At 50.1% G+C, this 27002-nt stretch overlaps 1 protein-coding gene across 2 annotated transcripts in view; it reads left to right on the plus strand.

Annotated features, from left to right (window-relative positions):
• LOC102445971 (microprocessor complex subunit DGCR8-like) overlaps positions 1 to 27002 on the plus strand; it is a 139239-nt gene that overhangs the window by 109610 nt on the left and 2627 nt on the right. Inside the window, exons 11-14 of one of the 2 annotated variants that reach the window (XM_075914702.2) lie at positions 9920 to 10020; positions 11246 to 11352; positions 19760 to 19887; positions 21079 to 21192. In XM_075914702.2, coding sequence (XP_075770817.2) covers positions 9920 to 10020; positions 11246 to 11352; positions 19760 to 19887; positions 21079 to 21192 — 450 coding nt within the window. Of the gene's footprint in view, positions 1 to 9919; positions 10021 to 11245; positions 11353 to 11694; positions 14510 to 19759; positions 19888 to 21078; positions 21193 to 27002 lie in introns of those variants that run through there. The other variant, XM_075914705.2, reaches the window with a different exon arrangement.

A 27002-nucleotide genomic window follows, 5' to 3' on the forward strand; every position in this document is an offset into this window, starting at 1 on the left:
CGAGGGTGATATCATGCTAGGAGTCTACTACAGGCCACCTAGCCAGGTGGAAGAGGTGGATGAGGCCTTTTTTAAACAATTAACAAAACTATCCAAAGCCCAAGATTTGGTGGTGATGGGGGACTTCAACTATCCAGACATATGTTGGGAAACTAACACAGCGAGGCACAGGCTATCCAATAAGTTTCTGGACTGCATTGGAGACAACTTTCTGTTTCAGAAGGTTGAAAAAGCTACCAGAGAAGACGCTGTTCTGGATTTGGTTTTAACAAATAGGGAGGAACTAGTTGAGAACTTGAAAGTGGAAGACGGTATAGGGGACAGTGATCACGAAATAATAGAGTTCATGATCTTAAGGAAAGGTAGAAGGGAGACCAGCACAATTGAGGTAATGGATTTCAGGAAGGCAGATTTTGATAAGCTCAGAGAACTTGTAGGTAAGGTCCCATGGGAAGCAAGACTGAAGGGAAAAACAACTGAGGAGAGTTGGAAGTATTTCAAAGGGACGTTGTTAAGGGCCCAAAAGCAAACAATTCCGCTGTGTAGGAAAGATAGAAAATATGGCAAAAGACCAGCTTGGCTTAACAAGGAGATCTTGCACGATCTCAAAATAAAAAAGGAGTCATATAAAAAATGGAAACTAGGACAATTAACAAAGGATGAATATAGGCAAGCAACACGGGAATGCAGGGGCAAGATTAGAAAGGCAAAGGCACAAAATGAGGTCAAACTAGCTACAGGCATAAAGGGAAACAAGAAGACTTTTTATAAATACATTAAAAGCAAGAGGAAGACCAAGGACAGGGTAGGCCCACTGCTTAGTGAGGAGGGAGAAGCAGTAACAGGAAGCTTGGAAATGGCGGAGCTGCTCAATGACTTCTTTGTTTCGGTCTTCACCGAGAAGTCTGGAGGTGTGCCTAACGTAGTGAATACAAGCAGAGAGAGGGTAAGTTTAGAAGATAGGATACACAAAGAACAAGTTAAAAATCACTTAGGAAAGTTAGATGTCAGCAAGTCACCAGGTCCTGATGAAATGCATCCCAGGATACTCAAGGAGCTGATAGAGGAGGTATCTGAGCCTTTAGCTATGATCTTTGAAAAATCATGGCAGACGGGAGATTCCAGAAGACTGGAAAAGGGCAAATATTGTGCCCATCTATAAAAAGGGGAATAAGAACAACCCAGGAAACTATAGACCGGTCAGTTTAACGTCTGTCCCAGGGAAGATAATGGAGCAGGTAATTAAGGAAATCATATGCAAACACTTGGAAGGTAAGAAAGTGATAGGGAATAGCCAGCATGGGTTTGTGAAGAACAAGTCATGCCAAACTAATCTGATAGCTTTCTTTGATAAGATAACGAGCCTTGTGGATAAGGGAGAAGCGGTGGATGTCCTATACCTAGACTTTAGTAAGGCATTTGATACGGTCTCGCATGATATTCTTATTGATAAACTAGGCAAATATAACTTAGATAGGGCCACGATAAGGTGGGTGCATAATTGGCTGGATAACCGTAGTCAGAGAGTTGTTGTTAACGGTTCTAAATCCTGCTGGAAAGGGATAACAAGTGGAGTTCCTCAAGGGTCTGTTTTGGGACCCGTACTGTTCAATATCTTCATCAATGATGTAGATATTGGGATAGAGAGTACGCTTATTAAGTTTGCAGATGATACCAAACTGGGTGGGGTTGCGACTTCTTTGGAGGATAGGGACATAATTCAAAATGACCTTAGCAAGTTAGAGAAATGGTCAGAGGTAAACAGGATGAGGTTTAATAAAGAGAAATGCAAAGTGCTCCACTTAGGAAGGAACAATCAGTTCCATACATACAAGATGGGAAGCGACTGTCTAGGAAGGAGCATGGCGGAAAGGGATCTAGGGGTCATAGTGGACCACAAGTTGAATATGAGTCAACAGTGTGATGCTGTTGCAAAAAAAGCAAATATGATTCTAGGTTGTATCAACAGGTGTGTTGTAAGCAAAACTCGTGAAGTCATTCTGCCGCTCTACTCTGCACTAGTTAGGCCTCAGCTGGAGTACTGTGTCCAGTTCTGGGCGCCACATTTCAAGAAAGATGTGGAGAAATTGGAAAGGGTACAGAGAAGAGCGACAAGAATGATTAAAGGTTTAGAGAACATGACCTATGAAGCCAGGCTTCATGAACTGGGCTTGTTTAGTTTGGAAAAAAGAAGATTAAGGGGGGACATGATAGCGGTTTTCAAATATCTAAAAGGGTGTCACAAGGAGGAAGGAGAAAATTTGTTCCTCTTGGTTTCTGAGGACAGGACAAGGAGTAACGGGCTTAAAGTGCAGCAGGGGAGGTTTAGATTGGACATTAGGAAAAAATTCCTAACTGTCAGGGTGGTCAAATATTGGAATAAATTGCCAAGGGAGGTGGTGGAATCTCCCTCTCTGGAGATATTTAAGAACAGGTTAGATAGACATCTGTCAGGGATGGTGTAGGTGGAGCTTGGTCCTGCCTTGAGGGCGGGGGGCTGGACTCGATGACCTCTTGAGGTCCCTTCCAGTCCTATTATTCTATGATTCTGTGATTCTAGACGGGGTGGGCGCCTGCCTCTTGTGGACCTGGGCAGGCTCCTGGGACCCGCCAGCCTGGTCCCGGGAAGAGGCAGAGGGCTGGGTGGCAGCGGATGGCTGGTTCATGCCGTGCCAGGTGCAGGGTCTGCTGGCTGGGTGCTGGCAGGCTTGCACCTGGCACGGGCACCGTAGCCAGCCCGTGCCCCTTTAAGGGCTCCAGGGCCGGGAGGGGGGCAGAAGAGTTTCCCTGGTGGTGCCCAGAGTGGCCACCAGGGAAAGCTGGGGAGGGCTAGCCTCCCACTAGTTCGAATGAAGTGGCTACACAGCCCTTAATTCGAACTACTTAATTCGAACTAGGCGTTAGTGCTCGTGGAATGAGGTTTACCTAGTTCGAATTAAGCGGTCCGCTAGCTTGAATTAAGTTCGAACTAGCGGTTTGCATGTGTAGCGCCTATCAAAGTTAATTCGAACTAATGTCTGTTAGTTCAAATTAACTTTGTAGTGTAGACATACCCTTAGTGTGTGGGGCTGCTGCCTGAGGCTAACTGAGCTCTGTGCTTAAAGGGACCCTACCCCCACCCCGGACAGACAGTTCTCAGGGTTCCCCGCTTGCTTGGCTACCTTGATGAGGGACAGCAAAGCAGTCCTGCCTTGGAGTGCCCTGAGTGCCCCCACTCGGGACACCACAGCACTAAGCCACATGGAGCCAGAGCTGCCCCTGGGCACGCTGGTGTGTCTCGTGGGGTCGTTGCCATCAGCCTGGCTGCACTTGCTGCAGGCTGCTATCTGGGGAGGTCCATCGGGGTGCTGTCAGGATCCAGGAGGCCCTGAGGGAGAGCGTCCACCCCGAGGAGCCCTCAGAGCCTCCCTGGTCCTTCCCACTGGGGGCTCGTGCCCCATTCCTCCCTCATCCTTCCACTTACCCCTCCATAGCCCCCCTTCCTGATGTCAAATAAAAGACACGTATCTTTAAAAATAGAAACTGGGTTTATTGAACCAAACTGGGGGGGGGGGTGAACCTCTGGGGAGACTGGGAAAAGGAGGTGGGAGAGGGGAGGGGCAAACCTGGGAGGAGGGAGCTGGAAGGGGGAAGCAAGGGGAAGAAGGGGGAGGGGAAGCTCAGGGCTCAGGGTTGGGGGTCTTGCTGGACCAACCTGACTTTCATGCAAACCTGCCCCTGGGTTCGCATGTGGCCTTTGTTGGCCAGGCTGGCAGCCATCGTGCCATAGACAGCTGCATTCCTCCATCTAGGGCTGAGATCATGGAAGTTGGGGGCATCCCCCCCAAACCTGAATAAGGTCCATGATCTCCACCCTGGCCCAGGAAGGCGCCCACCTTCTCCAGCCTCTGTCAGGCTCCTGGGAGCTGGCAGACTGCTCCTGAGGAGCGGTGGAGGGCTGGCTGCCAGTTGCTTGCTGGTTCATGTTTTGGGGCTACTGGGTCAGGGGCTCCGGTGGCCACTGCTGGCTCTGGGCCAGTTTTTCTCCTTCAACATTATAAAGTGCTGTCTAAATTACTGAAGCAGAGTCTGTCATGTTTTCAAGAAAAACCTGTCGATATTTGTGCTTTTCCTTATGTTATCAAATACATGGCGCTAATTCCAGATTGTCTGATATCACCATGGTAAACAAATGTTGGGTGGGATGGGTCGTAGTAGGAATGAGGTCTTTTTTTCCTTGTCCTCTTGATGATTTGTGAAATGATAGTTATTTAACATGTTTGACTTCTAATATGCCTAGAGTTGCTGAAAAGCACATTGGGCAAATTAAAATGTGTAGAGACTTCAGAAAGAGACTGGACTTAAGTTGCCAAGCCTATTTTGTCTCTTAACTCTCCTGATTGGCCTTGTCCATGGGTTCAAGCTTAACTCATAGAAGAGCAAACATTTTTAATAGTATCTTAGATGTAGATCATTATTTAGACCATGGCCATTTTAACGAGTACGTGAATTGGAAGCAACTTCTTACGGGTTAACCAGTCTAGAAGTTTTCAAATGCTTTCGGTGTAGACTAGTGCTTGATTGTCATGTGACTTCTTTTTTTAGCTATGATTGCTTAAAATGTTTGTGGCAGCTACAGCAATTGTTTGCAACAAATTGATATTTAATGAATCTTCTAATGTGCTCAAACGTCAATCACTGTCTAATTTTGCTCTTATTAATTTCCCCTCATTTGCTTTTACTTCCCCTACCTTTTCCCCTGTTTCCTGGGTCTCCTGGCAATTGAATATACTGTCCAGCCACTTCATTCTCCATTACTTCACTAGACATTGTTGGCCTGCCTTGTGTCCTCTGCATATTCCTCACATGCTGGTGGTTCCAGACTCTGAGCTTAGATCCTGTTTGCACTCTTCCTTGTTTTTAGCAGTGCAATGCAGAGCCTGGAGGCCTGCAGAAAAAGAGAACTCCAAACTTATATAGAGATAGATGAAAACATGAAGAGCCAACTCTCCATGGACCACCAGAGCTGTAGTAGCCCACATGTTTGGGAGTCACTGTTCTAGTCTGCCCTCCTATACAGGCAGTCCCCGGGTTACGTGGATCCGACTTACGCCGGATCCCTACTTACGAACGGGGTGACTCACCCCGCACTAGCTGCGCCCCCCCCCCCCCAGCAGACCGCTGAGACGCACCGCGGCGGTCCCGCCGCCCGCGTCCTCCGCGGCGAGAAAAGCTGCTCCGCGTCTCCCTGGTCTGCTTGGGGGGGGGGGGGGGCAGCAGACCAGGGAGACGCAGAGCAAAGCCGCGGAGGACGTGGGCGGCGGGACCGCGGCGCATCTCAGCGGTCCCGCCGCCCCCATCTCCCTGGTCTGCTGAGGGGGGCGCAGCTAGTATGCCCCCCCCCCCAGAAGACCAGGCTTTTCTTGCCGCGGAGGACGCGGGCGGCGGGACTGCCGAGACGCGCCGCGGTCCCACCGCCCGCGTCCTCCGCGGCGAGAAAAGCTGCTCCGCGTCTCCCTGGTCTGCTGGGGGGGGTGCAGCTAGTGCGCCCCCCCCCCCCCCCCCGGCAGACCAGGCTTTTCTCGCCGCTGGTCACTTTCAGCAGCGGCTGACTTGGGGCACCTGGGGTAGAGCAGCTGGAGGGCTGCCGGGTTGGTCCCGCCACGCCAAGGGTCGGCGCTACCAGACCAACCCAGCAGCACTCCAGCTGCTCTGCCCCAGGCGTGTCCGATTCAGCCGCTGCTGGTCAGTTTCAACAGAGGCTGAATCTGGACACCTGGGACAGAGCAGCTGGGGCGCTGCCGGGTTGGTCCCCGCAACGCCGCACCTCAGCGCTGCGGGGACCAACCTGGCAGCACCCCAGCTGCTCTACCCCAGGTGTCCACAAGTCAGCTGCTGCTGAAACTGATCAGCGGCTGATTCCAGGAAGCCCGGGGCAAAGCAGCTCTGCCTCGGGCTTCCTGTAGTCAGCCGCTGGTCAGTTTCAGCAGCAGCTGAATCGGGGACACCTGGGGTACAATATGTACCAGTTCCGACTTACATACAAATTCAACTTAAGAACAAACCTACAGTCCCTATCTTGTACGTAACCCGGGGACTGCCTGTATCATTCCTGGTGGGACTGAGACCATTATTCCTAAACTATCCCTAAAAAATGTGTATCCAGTCTTGAAATAATCAGAGACAGATACTGATTTAAAATAAAACGAGCAGGATTCACACTAGAAGGAACACTTTGCTGGAGTTTTCTGAACCTGTACTCTCTAGAGTTGTTCATATAATAGAAAATGGATAGTAGCACTTCACTGTAATTAGGGTGCGTCTACACTGCACCCTTAGCTCGAAAAAAGCTACGCAATTTGAACTACACAAACTGCGTAGTGTATTTCGAGTGTATTTTGAAATAGCTTATTTCAAAATTTGGCGCTGTCTACACAGCACTTATTTTGAAATAACCCGCTATTCTGAAACGTCCCTTACTCCTTGGGAAATGAGGTTTACAGGGATGTCGGAATAGCGAGCCTGTTCTATTTTGAAATAACGGGTGCACTCAAAAGATGTGGAATAGCTGTTTCGGGATACCGGAGGCATCCCAAAATATTGCTGCAGTGTAGACATAGCCTAAGCGGCTAGTAAGTCCTCAGCCTGCAAACTGAAACTTTGGACTACAAATCCTAAATCTGGGAAAGTACTAGAAAGATGGTTTGAGGGAATGACACCAGGGCTATTTGACTAAAGTATCAGAATTACAAAATAGTGAAACTGAAAATAGTGAAAATACTATTTGCCTAATTGAGCACTTTCAATAGCTACACAGTAAATCATGAGTAGAAATTAAAGAACAGTCATCACTGAGCACTTTGTTTTTTTTCCTGAAAAACATATGCATGACAAACTACCTACAAAGGGAAACTGAGACAAGACCACTCTGCAAACTGAAGTAGTAAGTGTAACCCCCAAGGAGATTACCTAGATTCCTGGGGTTCTGTCTGCTGGCAACTCAGGGAGAGGCACACTGTCCCTGGCAGGGAGGGGGAGCCAAGGCAAACTCAGGGTGTGTCTAGACTACAGGGTTTTGTTGACAAAAGTGGACTTTTGTCGACAAAATTATACTTGCGTCCACACTGCCTTTGAGTTATGTCGACATAACGTTGACAGAACTCAGCAGTTTTGTCGACGTATGTAAACCTCATTCTACGAGGAATAATGCCTTTTGTCGACAGAAGGCGTTATTGCATCTACACTGTCCTTTGCGTCCACACTGTTATGTCGACGAAGCGGCTTGCTTTGTGGACAGAACTGGCTGTAGTCTAGACGTTCTTTGTCGACAGAAGCTTTGTCGACAGTATCTGTTGACAAAACTTCTGTCGACAAAACCCTGTAGTCTAGACGTACCCTCAGAGTCTGCCCGGCAACAAATAGGGAGTGAGATGCCCCTCCCAGGGAGTTCAGGAAAGGGGAGAGGCCATTGTTTTTTATGAGTTAGTCTGGAGCCAGCCAGGACAAGGGCAGGACTGGCTGGCTATGTCTACACTCGTGGTTTCTTGCGCAAGTATGGCCGTTCTTGTGCAAGAACCCGCAGAGCATCCACACTGCCCACCCACTGTTGTGCAAAGAAGAGGGATGGAGGAGGGATAGCTCAGTGGTTTGAACATTGACCTGCTAAATCCACCATTGTGAGTTTAATCCTTGCAGAGGCCATTTGGGGCAAAAATTTGTCAGGGATGGTAATTGGTCCTGCTGTGCAGGCCGAGGACTGGACTTGATGACCATTCAAGGTCCCTTCTGGTTCTAGGAGATAGGCAATCTCCTTTAATTTGTTTTAAGGAAATTTACAGTACGGCATGGTAAGGGAGGGCTTCTTGCGCAAGAGCTACGCTCTTTTCTAACAGGTGTAAGCTCTCTTGTGCAAGAGGGCAGTGTGGACACTCGGCAGGGATTTCTTGCGCAAGAGAGCATCCACACTGCCATGGGAGCTCTTGCGCAAAAGCACAGCTCGCACATGGCAGTGTGGACGTTTTCTTGCGCAAGATGTTCTTGTGCAAGAAGACGCCAGTGTAGACATAGCCCTTGTGTGGGAAGCTGGTAAGCCCCAGGCCTGCATGCAGGGTCCTCCCAGAGAACTGGCCTCTAGGGACCTGAAAGCAAGATCCCTCTGCTGGGTTTTCCTTCTCCACTGATGATTCGCAGTTTGTGGAGTTTGCTGGGAAACTTCCCCAGCCAGTCTGAGTTAGCCCTCCAGCTCCCTAGGTGAGACCAGTCCCCACATGGTCAGCTCTGCTCTGGCTGCAAGTTCAGGGCTGCTGCCTGCTGTGTGTGTGTCTGGGCACTGGGCTAGGAGACTACACTTTGGATTTTAGTACAGTTGTGTAATCTGCACCTTGAGCCCTGCACCCCTTTGTGGTGAGGGGAAATCCTGGGACCGAAGCAGCTTGATTCCTGCCTGAATAGGATCCCTGCTAGCAGAGATCAGCCCTCTGAAGTGACTGAGGAGTCCAGAGTCATCTGTGAGCCGGAGGATCGTTCATGGAGTTTGTGAGTGCATCATCTTTTAGTTAGTCAGTCAGGGAATTTGTTTTGGGGACCCCCTAGTCCCTGTACTGTGTCCTAAAGTCAGGGAGTAAGGGTTTGGGAATTTTATAACCTGCTGCATATTAAACCTGTGGAGGGATTTACCACCTTCTCCCGCTTGTGAGTCCGTTGGGCTGTACTGAACCCAGTCAGACACACTGATAAACCACTGCAGAGAGGAATTTTGTGGTCATAAGTCATCAAGGACCCCAACAAAGTACGTACCAACGGGACACTTACATTTGCTACATCAAGTCCCGTGACTAGGACAAGTCACAGGTATTAGCAGTGTGGGCACCGGTGAACCTAAAAATAGTGTTTTACCTGGTTATGTTATATTTGTCTCCTGGTTAATATAATTATTGTGTTGAATACATTGTATGTATTTGTGTTATTTTTTGAAGTCTCCAACTATCTGGCAAGTAAGTGGGGATTACCCAGTGGTTAGAATTTTCCTCCCAAGCTGCCCTGGTGACCCTGCCAGGAAGGAGTGAGGGGGGTGGAGGCACTGCCAAATAAATTCATAGGAAAAAATAAAGATACACCCTGCTGAGTGGGTGGCGGGATCCAGAAGAACCCAGACCTGTCCATCAAAACCTTTAGGCAGATTGGCATTAAAGAAGGTAATCGGGTGGAGAGGGGCGCTACATAAGTATGGGAATGGAGAAGCTTTTCTTTTACTATGGAAGACAGCCAAAAGTTTTTTTGAATGTAACATAAAAGCATTAAATTGCAGTTGAGAGTTTCATTGCATTAGGCAACCATGTTTTCATTATGTATGAAATTCCAATAAGTAGAACTGGGAATTACATTTCATTTTATGGAAATGGAGGAACTTAAAAGAATAAGGTCAGAAGCTCTTTCTAGTATACATAGAAAAGATATTTTTCTTGTTCTATACTGGAGTGTAAAGGAAATGGTCTATAGCAGTGTTTCTTTAACCAGTGTGCCACGAGGCAGTCGGAGGTGTGCCGTGGAGAACAACACAGAATTAAAAATGGCCACCCTTAAAGGGGCAGGCGACCCTTTTTTTTGCTCAATAACTAACTTTCCCCTGACCTTTTCCCCCCCTGACCTTTTTTTTCCCCCCTCACCAAAAAATCCTTGGTTTTCCCCATAAAAACAAAGTATTGTTTGGTGTTCCTCAGTGTTAAAAAGTTTAAGAAACACTGGTCTATAGTTTTGCTTCCTAAAATAGGGCCAACACAGTAATTCTGATGAAGATCTAGTGTGTAGGTGTTCTGTGACAAAAAATATAAAATTTAATTTGTTTTCAAATGTAGATATAGAAGAAATTGAGAAGTAGTACAATTCCAATATTGTGCTTGCTTTACTGGTAGCTGAAGAATATCTCTCAATTCTTTTGTAGTATTTTAACCATATCAGTATTGAGGACTCACGGGTATATGAACTGACCAGTAAAGCTGGACTGTTGTCTCCATATCAGATTCTCCATGAGTGCCTTAAAAGGTAGGATCACATCATAATCATGCTATAAAATCATTAATGAAGGGCACAGTCTGCTTTTTGTTAGATGCGCTAGAGTTAGGAAGGATACAAGAGTACCTCTGTTCCTTTCTTCCCCATCTGCTCCTACTGTGACAACAGCAGGCAGTACACCTTTCCAGCACTTGTGAATATCAGCAGGTGGAATAAGTAGGCGGCCACACTATGACCCTAACACAGGGGTGTGGGAAATTTAAGACTTACCTGGATCTGGCCCCTGAGGCTCGGGGCTCCCCTTCAGCATTGGGGAGCCTGTGCTAGTACTCCAGGCCCCCAACCCCATTGTTCTCCCCATGGGGCTGGAGCACACAAAATCTACTGGCCTGGGCCCAACTGATTTTTCTGTGGCTCAGCAGCCCCTGACCCAAAAAAAGTTCCCCACTCCTGCCCTAAAGAGACGTGAACTGCAATTTAGCTATGGCTTGCACAATTGTGTGTGTATGTGTACACACACACACACACACACACACACACACACACACACACACATTGCAGCAAGGTGCCTTGCTCCATGTATGGTATTACTGCTCTCACTACTGTAAGGCTACGTCTACACTGCCGTGATCTTGTGTAAAAACTCTTTAGTGCAAGAGTTCTTGCGTTAAAGTAGTTGCTCAAGAGAACGTCTACACTGCCATGTGCTTTTGCGCAAGAGCATCCTTGCCAGTGTAGTGCCTCTCTTGCGCAAGAAAGCTCTGGTGGCCATTTTAGCCATAGGGCCTTCTTGCACAAGAAATTCATGTTGCCTGTCTACACTGGCTTCTTGCGCAAGAACAGCTGTGCAAAATGGCTTATTCCTGAGCAGGAGCGTCAGAGTTCTGGTGCAAGAAGCACTGATTTCATACATTAGAACGTCAGTTTAGTTGCGCAAGAACACGCGGCCAGCGTAGACAGGCAGCAAGTTTTTGCACAAGATCGCACCAGTGTAGACACAGCCTAAGGGTAGGATCTGGTCCTTAGAATTTTGCACTTATTTTTGTTTGTCACTTGAGAGGCAGTAATGTTGATTTTTTTATTTTTTTATTTTTTTTCAAAGCTGTGCAATCAACTTACTGGACTAGAAAATGAGATGTGCTATTGGCTTGTTAAATCCAGATTCAATTATGTTGACCTTACATTGTTCAGTTCAGTTGGTCTTTCTATGCAACTTACTGGGTTGACCTTACAATATTGAGTTTTTGTGCTTAAGAAATCATGGAATGGGTGACACATCTATCAAGTTTGAAGTGATTCCTGGTAAAAATCAGAAGAGTGAATATGTCCTGACTTGTGGCAAGCACACAGTGCGAGGCTGGTGTAAGTACTTTTCTTCTTCAAGTGATTACTCATGCCCATTCCATGTAGGTGTGCGCGCGCTGCACGCACGTGTCATTGGAAGTTTTTCCTTTAGCAGTAACTGTTGGGCCAGAAGGGGAGCCCCCTGGAGTGGCGCCAGTATATCAGTTAATATATACCCCTGCTTGCGCTCCACCCCTTCAGTTCCTTCTTACCACTCCTGACGGTCATTGGAACGTGCCTTTGCTCTTGCTCTGCAAGCGCCTCTTAGGAGTTCTTCTCGTTGTTTTAGTAGTTAGTTAAATAGTTCTCAGTTCATTGTTCTTATCTACGGTTTTATTAGCTGTTAAGTGTTGTGCTTAGTTTTAAGTTCTCAGGCATGGAGCTCGCTTCACGTCCCCAGTGCGCCCGGCGGGGCATGCCCAGGTCCCACAGCTTCAAGCCTTGTGAGAAGTGCCAGAAGCCTATGGCCTGCGGGGACCCACACACAGCCTGCCTCAAGTGCCTGGGAGAGACCCACTTGTCCACGGCCTGTAAGATCTACGCCTTCAAGCTGCATACCAAGTGCAGAGAAAGGGAGTCTCACTTGAAGATTATCCTCATGGAGGTGGCCTTACGTCCGGCACTGGCATCCAGTCTGGCACTGGCAACCCAGAGCACACCAGCATCAGTGTGGGAGGCACCCAGCCACTCGTGCGCCTCCCCGGCGCCGCTCAGGCCTCGGCACCAGTCGCAGTCCCCGGTGCCTCAGAAGAAGAGGAGACCTAGCAGGGGCAGGACTCCCTCGAGGCATGTGCCCTCCGCATGCCCTCAAGTGGGGCGTGCGGCACCGACTGGCACAGCACCTGGACCATCATGGTCAGATCAGCACCGCTCTAGTCTGTGCCGAGACACCAGCCCAGCGGGGAACTTCCCAGAGTCCTCCACTCTGGATACCGTTGAGGCAGCAAGAGATTTGATTGGGTTGACTTCGTCCCTGACCTCGACACCAGACCCGACCAAGGAGCGAGGATCCAGATGGTACTACCCCACGTCCTTGGCATCTAGCGCCTCGGCCCTGGAAGCAAGAGGGCTCCACTGCCATGCCCCAGTGCCGGTAGCCTCGACCCTAGTCCTGGGTGCAGAACCGCCTCCAGCCTTAACACTGGCCTTAGCCCCCACCCCTTCCTGTGCACCGGAGTCGACACCACAGCACAGAGGCCTTGGGTGCCACCAACCACAGCACCAGGTCCCGTGACCATCGGCCCTTCTCCATCAGGCGCACTGCCACCGGCCATGCCTCCACCTTCCCCTCAGCACTGGGGGAAACCGGAGTTGATGGCCCAGTACACTCCAGCAGGGAGGCTGCCAGCCACTACTGCCACCACACCACTATGGTTGACCTCGGAGTATTCGACAGACTCCAAAGCGGAATCGGTCTGGTTGTCCCATGGCTCCAGGTCTCGATCCAGGCACCAGTCCTACTCCAGCCATCGTTCGCAGCTCCGCAGCACCTCGATGCACCACCTTGAGCAGCAGCAGTGGCCTCAGCCTATCTCGGTGCCGGTGTTACAGAACCACTGGCCACCACAAGTGCAGGCCCCAGCTCAGCGGCCTTTTTGGATCCCTTGGGCCTACCACCAGAGCCAGGGTGCGGGCCCATTCAGACTGAAGTCAGTCTTCTCTGGGCTGAGGGCTCCTCCCTCGGCAACCTCACTGACTCGCTCCCCGACGTCGGGCCAGTCCCTTCCCCCAGGCCAGGCTTTTCTAGAACATCACCTGGAAAGGGGCCCCCCAGCCCGCTACTGTAGCCTCTCCTGCGGCCTCACAGGCTCCCTGGCAAGCTCGGGATCCGGAGGTGATGGGCATGAAGGGGTCCTCGTCCTCCTCACCAGATGAGGCGCTTGGTGGCTCTCTCCCTTCCATGCCATCCATGGACTTGGGGTCCCATCAGGAACTCCTTTGCTGCCTGGCTCAGAGTCTGGAAGTCCAGGTGGAGAGGGTTCATCTCTTTTCTCTGAGCAGACCAACCAATGCCTGCACAGTCTCAAGGATAACCGAGCCACCTTAACGTCCCTGGGGATCGATACACCCGTTAACCACGGCGTTCTCTGTCGGGCAGGAATGCCCCTAGGCCCTCCCAGCAGGGCACCCACCCTGATTTTTCCTGCCGCGGAGGGAGAAATGACAATGGGAGGAATGGCAGATGCCGATCCCATCCAGCCCCGGACCAGGGCCAGGGCCCATCCAACAAGCCCCCAGGGCCCCGCCAAGGGTTTTGAGGGTATGCCTGAGGACAGCCTACCAGCCCCACCTTTTCTGTTCAGGGATTGCTTATTCCCTTTCTACCAGGCCTGGGAATCCATTACCTTGGACTGTTGGGTCCTGGAAACTGTAGAGGGGGGGATACGCCATCCGCTTCCTTTCAACCCCTCCCTCCCACTCCCCTGCCCCGTCCCTCTTCAGGGTCCCCCCTCACGAGCATCTCCTCTGGGAGGAAGTCCGGCAGCTCTTAACCCTAGGGGCGGCCGAAGTGGTCCCCCAGGGGTTCCTGGGCATGGGTTTCTACTCCCGGTACTTCCTGATTCCCAAGGCCAAGGGAGGGTTTCTGCCTATCCTGAACCTCAGGGAACTCAATGCTTTCATTACCAAATTCAAGATGGTTACTCTGGCGTCTATTATCCCCTCCCTAAGGGTACGTCTACACTACAGCGCTAGTTCGAACTAACTTAGTTCGAATTAGTTAATTCGAACTAAGCTAATTCAAACTAACGCGTCTAGAACTAAAAACTAGTTCGAATTAGCGTTTTGCTAATTTGAACTAGCAAGTCCACATTGAGTGGACTCTGAACAGGGCTTAAGGATGGCCGGAAGCAGTGCCGGCAGGGCATAAAAGGAGGACTAAGAGCATGGAGATGCTGTCTCAGGCTAGCCGAGGGCTGCGCTTAAAGGGTCCCGACCCCCACCCCGGACACACAGTTCTAAGGGGTGCCCCGCTTGAAAAGAAGTTCTGGCTTGGAGTGCCCGGAGTACCCACACTGGGCACATCACACCACTCGGCCATCAGCCCGGCTGCACTTGCCGCAGGCTGCCATCTGGGGAGAGGGGGTAATTGGGGGGCTGCAGGAGAGCTTCCACCCCCAGAAGCCCGCAGAGCCAGCCCAGTCGTCCCCATCGGGGGCTCGTACCCCATTCCTCCCTCACCTCCTTCCACTTACCCTTCCCTAGCCCCCCTTCTTATTGATGTACAAAATAAAGATAACGTTTCTTCCAACATTGACTCTGTCTTTATTGAACAAAACTGGGGGAGACTGGGAAAAGGAGGTGGGAGAGGGGAAGAGAAAGGCTGGGAGAAGGGAGGGCAACTAACATGATCAGGGGTTGGGAACAGGTCCCAGATGAAGAAAGGCTACAGAGACTGGGACTGTTCAGCTTAGAAAAGAGGAGACGGAGGGGGGACAGGATAGAGGTCTCTAAAAGCAGGAGTTGGGTGGAGAGGGTACATTCATAAAAGTTCTTCCTGAGTTCCCATAAAGAAGGACTAGAGGACACCAAAGGAAAGGAATGGGTAGCAGGCTTCAAACTAGTAAGAGAAAGTTGTTGTTCTTCACAAAGCAAATAGTTAACCTGTGGAACTCCTTGCTGCAGGAGGCTGTGAAGGCTACAACTAGAACAGAGTTTAAAGGGAAGTGAGATCAAGTCATGGAGGTTGGGTCCATGGAGTGGTCTTAGCCAGGGGGTAGGAGTGGTGTCCCTGCCCAAAGTTTGTGGAAGGCTAGAGAGGGATGGCACGAGACAAATGGCTTGGTCACTGTCTTCGGTCCATCCCCTCCAGGGTCCCTAGGGTTGGCCGCTGTCGGCAGACAGGCTACTGGGCTAGATGGACCTTTGGTCTGACCCAGGATGGCCATTGTAAGCTCAGGGCTCAGGGTCGGGGGTCTCAGTGGACCCCCTTGATTTTCATGCACACCTGCTCCTGGGTGGCCAGGCTGGCAGCTCTCCTGCCCTAGCCGGCCACTTTCCTGTGCCTAGTGCGGAGATCGTGGACGAGGTCCACGATGTCCACACTAGCCCAGGAAGGTGCCCGCCTCTTGCGGTCCAGGGCAAGCTCCCGGGAGCCGCCAGCCTGGTCCCGGCAAGAGGGGGTGGGCTGGGGGGCATCGGGTGGGTGGCTCTGTGCCGTGCCAGGTGCAGGGTCTGCTAGCTGGGTGCTGGTAGGCTTGCACCTGGCACGGGCACCGTAGCCAGCCCGTGCCCCTTTAAGGGGTCCGGGGCCAGGAGGGGGGCATAGAGTTTCCCTGGTGTTGGCCAGAGTGGCCACCAGGGAAACCTGGGGAGGGCTAGCCTCCCACTAGTTCGAACTAAAGGGCTACACAGCCCTTAGTTCGAACTAGCTAGTTCGAACTAGGCGTTAGTCCTCGTAAAATGAGGTTTACCTAGTTCGAACTAAGCGCTCCGTTAGTTCGAATTAAGTTCGAACTAACGGAGCGCTAGTGTAGCGCCTAGGAAAGTTAGTTCGAACTAACGTCCGTTAGTTCGAACTAACTTTGTAGTGTAGACATACCCTAAGTCCCAGAGACTGGTTCGCTGCCCTCAATCTAAAAGATTCCTACTTCCACATTTCTATTGCACCACACTACAGACGGTTCCTCTGCTTTATGGTGGGCCAGGACCACTATCAGTTTACGGCCCTCCCTTTTGGCCTGAGAAAGCAGGGTATCCAGGTCTTTCACTACCTGGACAACTGGCTTCTCCAAAGCTCTTCTTCAGATCAGCTGCTGGCCCACATCGCTGTAGTGCAGGCCCATTTTTGAGAGCTGGGGCAGCTCCTGAATATGGCCAAGTCGACCCTTTTCCCCACCCAGGTTACAGAGTTTGTGGGCGCCCACTTGGACTCGGTGTCTGCCACAGCCTCCCTTCCCAGATCCTGTTTCCTGGCAATCAAAGCGGCCATCCAGGGCATGCGGGCGTTCCCGATGACCACGACCACAGCCACGTCCTGCATGTGCCTCCTGGGTCTGATGGCCGCATGCACCTACATCATTCAACATGCCAGGCTTTGCATGCACCCACTACAGATGTGGCTTGCGCAGGTGCACGCTCTGTCCTAGCACTCTTGGGACAGAGTGGTGACAGTTCCACCCAATGTCCTGTGCTCTCTTTACTGGTGGACCCAGGAGGAGGTGGTCTGCGCCAGGGGCATGTTCTCCAGACTTCTGCCAACCCTCAGGTTAGTGACGGACACATCCAACACCAGTTGGGGGGGGGGCCACCTCGGAGACATGCGGACCCAAGGTTATGTGGTCAAGGGACAACCTCTCCCTGCATATCAATGTCAGGGAGCTGCAGGCAGTCCGCCTTGCCTGTGTGGCCTTTCTCCCTCGGCTCAGGGGCAAAATAGCCCTTATTCTTTCTGACAATATGCTGGCAGTCGCCTATATCAACAGGCAGGGTGGGGCCTGCTTCCCTCCCCTGTGTTGAGAAGCCCTTCAGCTCTGGGAGCTCTGCATCGGGGCGGATATTCACCCGGTTGCCTCCTATCTCCCGGCATCCCAGAACACTCTGGCGGATCTGCTGAGCAGGTCTTTCGCCAGCCACGAGTGGCCTATCAGAGGGGGACATGGCCCTCCAAGTCTTCCACAAGTGAGGGTTTCCCTGTCTGGACCTGTTTGCCACCAGGCGGAACAGGAAGTGCCCGAGGTTCTGTTACCTCATGGGGCTGGGGCTGGGGCGGGGCTCCCTGGGAGATGCACTCATTACCGTAATTTAGCAAATATAACCCACGGGTTATATTAGTTTTTACAAACCCTGCAACCCCCCCCCCCCCCCCCCCCCCCCCCCCCCCCGTGGGCTATAGTTGTGCGCGGGTTATATAGGGTTTTTTTTACTCAACAGTGACTCTCCGGGCGGCGAGCACTCCCCCGCCCGGAGACTGGAGGCTGGCAGCTGCGCAGGAACTGGGGCGGTGAGTGGCTGGCTAATCCCCCCCTCCTCCCCCCCCCCGCCCCACACCGTAAATTAGCAAATATACCCCCAGCACAGAAAAGTCTTGTATACCCCGCGGGTTATACTTGTGCGCGGGGTATACAAGATTTTTTTTTACTCAAACAGCAAAAACCATGGGGTATATTCGCTAAATTACGGTACTCCCTGGCCTGAGGGTCTACTTTCTGCCTTCCCACCCTTTCCACTGGTCCACAAGGTACTCCTGCAGGTTCAGGAGTTCAGGGTGTCCCAATCCTCATCGTGTTGGTGTGGCCCAAGCAGCAGTGGTTCACGTCTCTCCTGAGCCTGTCCTGCGAGAGACCAATCACCTTCCTGTTGGACTCGGACCTCAGCACGCAGGACTTCAGCAGGCTTCATCATCCAAACGTGTGGTCCCTGCACCTAATGGCATGGAAGCTCCACGGCTGACAGTGGCAAAGCTGCAGTGCTTGGAGTGCGTGCAGGAGGTCCTGCTTGGGAGTAGGAAACCTTCCACTAGGGCCACTTACCTGGCCAAGTGGAAGCGCTTCTCTGTCTGGGCTGCCCAGAAGGGGAGATCGCTCATGGAGATCCAGATCCTGCTGGTCCTGGGCTACCTCCTGAATCTTAGGCTACAGGGGTTATCCTCCTCCTCAGTTAGGGTACACCCAGCAGCCATCTCCATGTTCCACCTGGGCTCCTGGGGCAAGACCCTCTTTGTGGATCCCATGGTACACAGGTTATTGAAAGGGTTAGAAAGGCTTTATCCACACATCCGTCAGCCTGATCCTCAGTGGGACCTCAACCTGGTCTTGTCCAAACTCATGGGACCTCCCTTCGAGCCCCTGGTGATATGCTCGCTGCTGCACCTTTCCTGGAAAGTGTCTGTCTTGGTGGCTATCACGTCGGCCAGGTGTGTATCTGAACTGAGCGCCCTCAAATTGGACATTTCCCCCCCCCCATACAGTTTTCTTTAAGGATAAGGTCAGGTTACGCCCCCCACCTGGCCTTACTTCTGAAGGTGGTGTCTCAATTTCACATGTCGCAAGATATTTTCCTCCCAGTATTTTATCCCAAGCCCCATGCTTCGGGTAAGGAGCAGGCGTTACACACTTTAGCTGTTAGGAGAGTTTTAGCCTTTTATTTATAAAGAACAAAGCCCTTCCATAAGTCCCCACGGCTCTTCGTAGCAATTGCGGAGAGGCTGCAGGGGCTCGTGGATTACATCCTATATCAAGGAGTGCTATGGGCTAGTCGGGGTGCCAGCTCCTCCCCTCACAGCCCTCTCCACCAGGGCTCAGGCCTCCTCTGCAGCATTTGTAGCCCAGGTCCCTATCTTGGACATCTGCAGGGCTGCCACACGGTCTTCGGTCCATGCTTTTGCCAATCATTATGTGCTGGGCCATCAGGCGAGGGAGGACACGCTTCTGCTCAGTTGAAGGTTAGAACTCTGACCCTGCCTCCTTGGGTTTCTGCTAGGGAGTCACCTACGTGGAATGGACATGAGCAATTACTCAAAGAAGAAAAAACGGTTACTTACTTTCATAACTGTTGTTCTTTGAGATGTGTTGCTCATGTCCATTCCAAATCCCACCCACCTCCCCTTCTTCCGAGTAGTCCAATAAGAAGGAACCGAGGGGGTGGAGGGCCAGCAGGGGTATATATTAGCCAATATAGCAGTGCCATTTCACAGGGCTCCCCTGCTGGCCCAATGGGTACTGCTAAGGGAAAAAACTTCCAACAATGCGTGCATGCAGTGTGCACACACCTACATGGAATGGACATGAGCAACACATCTCGAAGAACAACAGTTATGAAAGTAAGTATCCATTTTTTCTTGGTTTTACTTCCTATGCTTGCTTACAAATCATGCTTCCTTTTTTCCTGCCCTCCTCAACACTTACCGAGCACGAGTATTTTGTTGTTGCATGCTTATTCTATCTTTTACTGTATAAATCATGAAGAGTATTAAGAATGTTCATTGATTCCTTTATGTATGTGTGTACTGTGGCAAGGGCCCCTCTTCCCCAAGCCACCACTGGGTAGGCCTCCTCCCCTTAGCCCCCAAGTTTGGGGGTTTTTCAGCGGGTCTCAATGGTAGGGAGCCCGGCCAGGTGCCCACAGGCTCCCTCCCTAGCTGCCTTTACCTAATGCTGGTCAAAATTGTTCTCTCCAATTTCTTCCTCGCCGTCTCTCCACCACCTTCCTTTCGTCCTCTCACTCTCCCCCCCAGATTCCAATTGCTGAGGCTTTTAAAGGCCCTCAGACAGACAGCAGAGAAGTCAGCTGGCCCCAATTTGCCTGAGCCAGCTCCCTCCCAGCTGCATCTAATTGGGCTGCAGTTCTCTGCTTCTTCTCACTGGGTTTTTCCCTTTTGGGCTGACTTTTCCCTTCTCTGCAGCAGCTCTCTGGCCTGACCCTGTCACAGTACTTAAAAATCTACATTATGTTCTAGTGTAGTGCTTGTGTGTTATCATTTGTACAGGTAAAAACAAGAGAGTCGGGAAACAGCTAGCTTCTCAGAAGATCCTACAGCTACTGCACCCGCATGTGAAAAACTGGGGCTCTTTATTGCGTATGTATGGTAGAGAGAATAACAAGATGGTCAAACAGGTAAACATGATTTTTGTGACTGCTTTGTAATCTACCCTGTAAAAAGTTGCTATTTCTGTTGTGATACTTAGCAGTTAAAAACAAAAACTCATTCTCTTCTTTTTCTTGGCATAGCTTTCTAACCTTAATACTTTTGCATGTTACATATCTGTATTGATGAGTAGCCCTCAATGATACTATTCTTTCTGAATTAATAGACATAAGATCAGCACTCTTAAGGTATGTCTAGACTGCATCTCTCTGTAGGCAGAGGGATGCAGATTAGACAGGTCAACATTGCAAATGAGGCAGGGATTTAAATATCTTGTGCCTAATTTGCATAAAAATGGCCACCGCGTTTTGCCAACTCAGCACTTTGTCGGCACAAAGCAGCAGTCTAGAGGGTGAATCTGTCGAGAAAGAAAGCCTTTTTCCCACACTGCCTCAAATGTGTCTGGCGTGGAGGGCCTATCAACCAGCACTGGCTCCTCCTCTGCACCGCATTCCTTGCAGGAGGCATAAGGGGAAAAGGCTTTCTTTCTCGACAGATCCCTCTCTAGACTGCGGCTTTGTGCAGACAAAGTGCTGAGTCGGCAAAACGCGGTGGCCATTTTTATGCAAATCCCTGCCTCATTTGCAATGTCGACCTGCCTAATCTGCATCCCTCTGCCGACAGAGGGATGCAGTCTAGACATACCCTTAAGGTGCATCTAGACAGCACCCTTCTGTCGGAATAAGTTACACAATTTGCGCTATGCAAATTGTGTAGCTTATTCCGAGTCTAGGTCAAAAGAGCTTATTTTGATATTTTGGTGCCGTGTAGACAGCACCAAATTTCAAAATAAATCACTGTTCCAACAAATCCCTTAACCCTCATGGAACCCTTGGGAAATAGTGGGCACGTTTAAAGATGCAGCGTTCCTATTTCATGATACTTCCGGTATCCCGAAATAGTGCCGCAGTCTAGACGTACCCTTAGAGGTGAAATGTTTTCTCAAGCTCACTTGTTTGCTGTAAGCTGAAATGATAAACCCAAATTTTAGCAACTAATACACAGCTGACTTGTTTCATGTTCCTTTTCACTTAAAGAACAAAAAAAGAAAATCTTCCCTGCTTAAACTCTGTGATGTGTGACCATTTTAAAAATATACAAGAGAAAGTGATTTTTGGGTAATCCTTTTTTCTGCTACTACTAATGGTAATATTATGCAGGAAACGTCTGATAAAAGTGTGATAGAACTTCAGCAGTATGCCAAAAAGAACAAGCCAAATGTACACATCCTGAACAAGTTACAGGAAGAAATGAAAAAGCTGGCCCAAGAAAGGGTGAGTGCATACTGCAGACTTCTTAAAAATACATGTTTAAAATTGTCTTGTAGGGCCAGAACACACATTATTTTTAGAATTCTGAATCTGTTTCCTACACTACCTTAGGGTACGTCTAGACTACAGGCTTTTGTCGACAGAAGTTTTGTCGACAGATACTGTCGACAAAGCTTCTGTCGACAAAGAGCGTCTAGACTACATTCAGTTCTGTCGACAAAGCAAGTTGCTTTGTCGACAAAACCCTGTAGTCTAGACACAACCCTAGATGCAATAACGCCTTCTGTCGACAAAACTCTGTCGACAAAAGGCGTTATGCCTCGTAAAATGAGGTTTACCAGCGTCGACAAAACTGCTGAGTTCTGTCGACGTTATGTCGACAGAACTCAGCGGTAGTGTAGACGCAGGTATAGTTTTGTCGACAAAAGTCCACTTTTGTCAACAAAACTCTGTAGTCTAGACACACCCTTTATCTCCATCCCACCCTCCAGCTTTACCCCCTGCATCTGGACCCCCCATCCTTACAATCAGACTGCACCCTGCACTCAAACCCCCACCTTGATAAGCCCCACCCTCTTTATACCTGAATCAACCTGACAAGCCCACCTTGCTTCCCTGCCCCAATTGGTTGCACCTGCTTTCCCGTCCCCTCCACTGAGCCCTACACCCAGACCCTCGCTGCTGAGCGTTAACCTCTTCACCTACTCCCCCCTGCATAGTCCTATTCCTCCTACATCCCTCCCACAAGCTCCTGTGCATCCACTCTCCTCCTGCACCCAGATTGCCCCACTCAGAACCCTCTTGTAGTAATTTAGGATTTAATGTCGTGGTGTCCTGACAGGTCTCTGGCTCTGTTGATGATGATAACCAGAAGGCTGTGTGCATGTGTGCTCAGTGATGTGTGCTGTGTTGACTTGTGCAATTAGTCACCAAAGCAGACTCTGAGAAGGCCCCCAAAGACCACAAATCAGATAAGGATCAAAGGTGTCCAGCTAGGTTTATTGTAAAGTGAAGTACAGTAATAGTTGTCAGTAAACTCTACCGAACCCCTACACATATGTACTTGTAACAATGGACTCAGCTCAATCAGTGAGACACCCCACTGCCCCCCAGATGGACAAAGACTGTCCCCCCAAGACACCACTTTATATACAGGTGCAAACAAGTTACACATCACTCGTGGCGTGTCAGGTTACCACCCGCTGATGCTACTTAGATACCACCCATCGCCCTGTACCTCGTGGTTTGATTAGATCATCTCTATCCATCATTCTAGACTGGGGGTGGGCAAAAGCCTCTTAGTGGGCCGAATCCGGCCTGCCTAGGGCTTTGATTTGGCCCACGAGGCAGTTTCTGGCCCCGCTCCCTAGCTTGTTGCTAGCCCTTCAAACTGCTTCTATTTCAAGGGCTCAGGGCATCTTCCCCGCACCTTGCCTAGCAGCTGCAGGGAAGGCCCTTTCCTGTTCCCTTGGCTGCTAGGCAACGGGTTGCCTGACAGGCACAGGGAAGGCGCCAGTCCTTTACATAAAAGCACTTAAAAGGGCTTGCAGCTCCCCCAGCCTCTAATAAGGTGTTAGGAAGCCAGAGACGCGAGCCCTTTCAAGTGCTTCTATTGAAAGGGCTCGCCTGCTGGGTGGCTACATTGCCTGGCAGCCACCCGCAGGCACAAGCCCTTTAAACGGAAGCAATTGAAGGGCTCGCAGCTCTCCATCCCACTGGCCTGTTGCCTGGGACCTGCCCGGAGTCGTGAGCCCTCTCAACTTCTTCTCTTCAAAGGGCTTGTGCCTGCCGGGCAGCTGCTAGGCAACAGGTTAGCAGTGGGGGGCATGGCTTTATTCTCCTCTCCTTTCACATATGTGATGGACAGTGCTCCAAGTGACCTCCAAATTGAACTTATTGACTTGCAGAGTGATGCCTTGCTTGCGGTGCAATTCACATGAACGCCGCTTCTGGAATTGTAGTCGTCTCTCAATGAACAAAGCTTTCCGAAGATCAAGGCTCATGCCCAAAAGACGCTTATATTGTTCAGAGCAATTTACATCTGCGAGCAGACATTTTCTGTCATGAAATTCAATAAATCAAAGAACAGATCTTCTATCACCGATGACCACCTTGCAGTAGTGCTCAGCACGGCAACATCAGAAATGACACCTGACTTCACGTCCCTTGTTAATGCCCAACAGAGACTTGCTTCTTCACACTGAGTTGCATTTTTTCTTTTACACTTAAATTTAATACACATAAGTTGCATTAAACTCCGGTGGGCAATAAGTCGGATGTGGCTTCTGCCAGTGCTTATTAACCTGTGGCTCTGCAGATATGGCCATTTAAAGCTCCTGTTGGCTGTGGGTCACCGTTCCCAACCCATGTGAGCTGTAGGAGGTGGTGTCCCAATTCACGCAGTGCCCATTGTCTGGAGATGGTGCTCCAAGGTGAATGGGAGGTCCAAGCGGCTGTACCAGTGGAGGAGCATGTAAATAAAGCACTGGTGGCCTGCCGGGGCTAACCCTGGTGAGCCGTGTCGGCTCCGCGGGTCGGATACTGCCCACCACTGATGGAACTAAAAGTTTAGTCTGTACAGGTTCTGAAGGGAAATGAAGTGTTCTTTGTAGGTGGTTTGTTGAATTGTAGTAAAGTCTGGAAAAGATGGTGGCTGTGTCTACACTGGCATGAATTTCCGGAACTGCTTAAAACGGAATACTATTTGGCTGTGTCTACATTATTTTCCGGAGGATCGCGTCCAGACTGGCGCTTTTCTCCGGCTTATCTACAAGCCGGAAAAAAGCGGCAGCCATGTTAATGCAAATGCCGCGGGGGATATTTAAATCCCCCACGGATTTGCCTATTCCAAAGTGCTACATTTGCATCCCTATTACGGAATAGGGGCCAATGTAGACACAGCCTTCCGTTTTCAGTTTTTCCGGAAAAGGAGCGTCTACATTGGCAGGCTGCTTTTCCGGAAAAGCCCTTTTTCTGGAAAAGAGTCTGTGGCCAATGTAGACGTGCTTTTCCGGAAAAGAGCCCCGATCGCCATTTTCGCGATCGGGGCTTTTTTCCGGAAAAGACTACTGGGCTGTCTACACTGGCCCTTTTCCGGAACAGTGTTCCGGAATAAGGACTTCTGCCCGAGCGGGAGCAGAATAGTTTTTCCGGAATAGCGGCTGATTTTGTACAGTAGAGCGTCGTTGCTTTTCTGGAAATTCAAGGGCCAGTGTAGACAGCTTGCAGCTTATTCCGGAAAAGCGGCTGATTTTCCGGAATAAGTGGCCCAGTGTAGACACAGCCAGCCGGTGTGTGTGGCTGCTTGGGTTTTTTTATGATAGTTTCTAATGTTGAGAGCTCCTCCTTGATTTTTTCCCTGTTTGTTGTATATGTAGCGCCCCCTCTCCACCCGATTACCTTCTGTAATGCCAATCTGCTTACAGGTTTTGATGGACAGGTCCGGGTTCCTCTGAATCCCGCCACCCACTCAGCAGGGTGTATCTTTATTTTTTCCTATGAATTTATTTGGCAGTGCCTCCACCCCCCTCACTCCTTCCTGGCAGGGTCACCAGGGCAGCTTGGGAGGAAAATTCTAACCACTGGGTAATCCCCACTTACTTGCCAGATAGTTGGAGACTTCAAAAAATAACACAAATACATACAATGTATTCAACACAATAATTATATTAACCAGGAGACAAATATAACATAACCAGGTAAAACACTATTTTTAGGTTCACCGGTGCCCACACTGCTAATACCTGTGACTTGTCCTAGTCACGGGACTTGATGTAGCAAATGTAAGTGTCCCGTTGGTACGTACTTTGTTGGGGTCCTTGATGACTTATGACCACAAAATTCCTCTCTGCAGTGGTTTATCAGTGTGTCTGACTGGGTTCAGTACAGCCCAACGGACTCACAAGCGGGAGAAGGTGGTAAATCCCTCCACAGGTTTAATATGCAGCAGGTTATAAAATTCCCAAACCCTTACTCCCTGACTTTAGGACACAGTACAGGGACTAGGGGGTCCCCAAAACAAATTCCCTGACTGACTAACTAAAAGATGATGCACTCACAAACTCCATGAACGATCCTCCGGCTCACAGATGACTCTGGACTCCTCAGTCACTTCAGAGGGCTGATCTCTGCTAGCAGGGATCCTATTCAGGCAGGAATCAAGCTGCTTCGGTCCCAGGATTTCCCCTCACCACAAAGGGGTGCAGGGCTCAAGGTGCAGATTGCACAACTGTACTAAAATCCAAAGTGTAGTCTCCTAGCCCAGTGGCCAGACACACACACAGCAGGCAGCAGCCCTGAACTTGCAGCCAGAGCAGAGCTGACCATGTGGGGACTGGTCTCACCTAGGGTATGTCTACACTGCCACCCTAGTTTGAACTAGGGTGGCTAATGTAGGCATTCGAACTTGCAAATGAAGCCCAGGATTTAAATATCCCAGGCTTCATTTGCATGTTCCTGCGCGCCACCATTTTTAAATGCCCCATAGTTCGAACTACCTGCCTGCGGCTACACGCGGCACGGACTAGGTAGTTCGAATTAAAGCTCCTAATTCGAACTACCATTAAACCTCCTTGCAGGAGGTATACCTAGTATAGTGTAGCCACGGGCAGGTAGTTCGAACTACGGGGCATTTAAAAATGGCGGCGTCCGAGAACATGCAAATAAAGCCCAGGATAATTAAATCCTGGGCTTCATTTGCAAGTTTGAATGCCTACATTAGCCACCCTAGTTCGAACTAGGGTGGCAGTGTAGACATACCCCTAGGGAGCTGGAGGGCTAACTCAGACTGGCTGGGGAAGTTTCCAAGCAAACTCTACAAACTGGGAATCATCAGTGGAGAAGGAAAACCCAGCGGAGGGATCTTGCTTTCAGGTCCCTAGAGGCCAGTTCTCAGGGGAAACCGTGCATGCAGGCCTGGGGCTTGCCAGCTCCCACACAGCCAGTCTTGCCCTTGCCCTGGCTGGCTCCAGAGTCACTCAAAAAAAATGGCTTCTCCCCTTTCCTGAACTCCCTGGGAGGGGCATCTCACTCCCTATTTGTTGCCGGGCAGACACTGAGTTTGCTTTGGCTTTGGCTCCCCCTCCCTACCAGGGACAGTGTGCCCTGAGTTGCCAGCAGACCGAGCCCCAGGAACCAAGGTAATCTCGTTGGGGGTTACATATAGAATGCTGATAAGGTGATTCCTGAGGTTTTTTGCAAGAGTGTGGCATAATCTCTGGCTGTAGTCCATGGGATATGTAGATTGTAGTCGGTTTTTCACCCTTAGACCCTTAGGTATCATGTTCATCTGTTTGCACTTGGAAAGGGAGATGATGTCTGTTTGGATCTGTGCGAGTTTCTTTGTGTAGCTAATGGATTTCCACTCCATACAGCTGAATGCAGTGCCTTGCATGTTCAAAAGCTTCAGCGGGATAGCTAACGCGGACCCCTCTGAAGCTTTTAAAAGTTTAGTGTTAGTGTTGTTGTCATTACAAATATTCTCAAATGTTAGGCTTCGTCTAGACTGGCATGATTTTCCGCAAATGCTTTTAATGGAAAAGTTTTCCATTAAAAGCATTTGCGGAAAAGAGCGTCTAGATTGGCATGGACGCTTTTCCGCAAAAAGTGCTTTTGCGGAAAAGCGTCCGTGCCAATCTAGACGCGCTTTTCAGCAAAAAAGCCCCAATCGCCATTTTCGCGATCGGGGCTTTTTTGCGCAAAACAAATCTGAGCTGTCTACACTGGCCCTTTTGCGCAAAAGTTTTGTGCAAAAGGACTTTTGCCCAAATGGGTGCAGCATAGTATTTGCGCAAGAAGCACTGATTTCAGACAGT

Source organism: Pelodiscus sinensis, chromosome W (assembly GCF_052426305.1).
Source record: "Pelodiscus sinensis isolate ZL-2025 chromosome W, ASM5242630v1, whole genome shotgun sequence".
Lineage (NCBI taxonomy): Eukaryota > Metazoa > Chordata > Testudines > Trionychidae > Pelodiscus > Pelodiscus sinensis.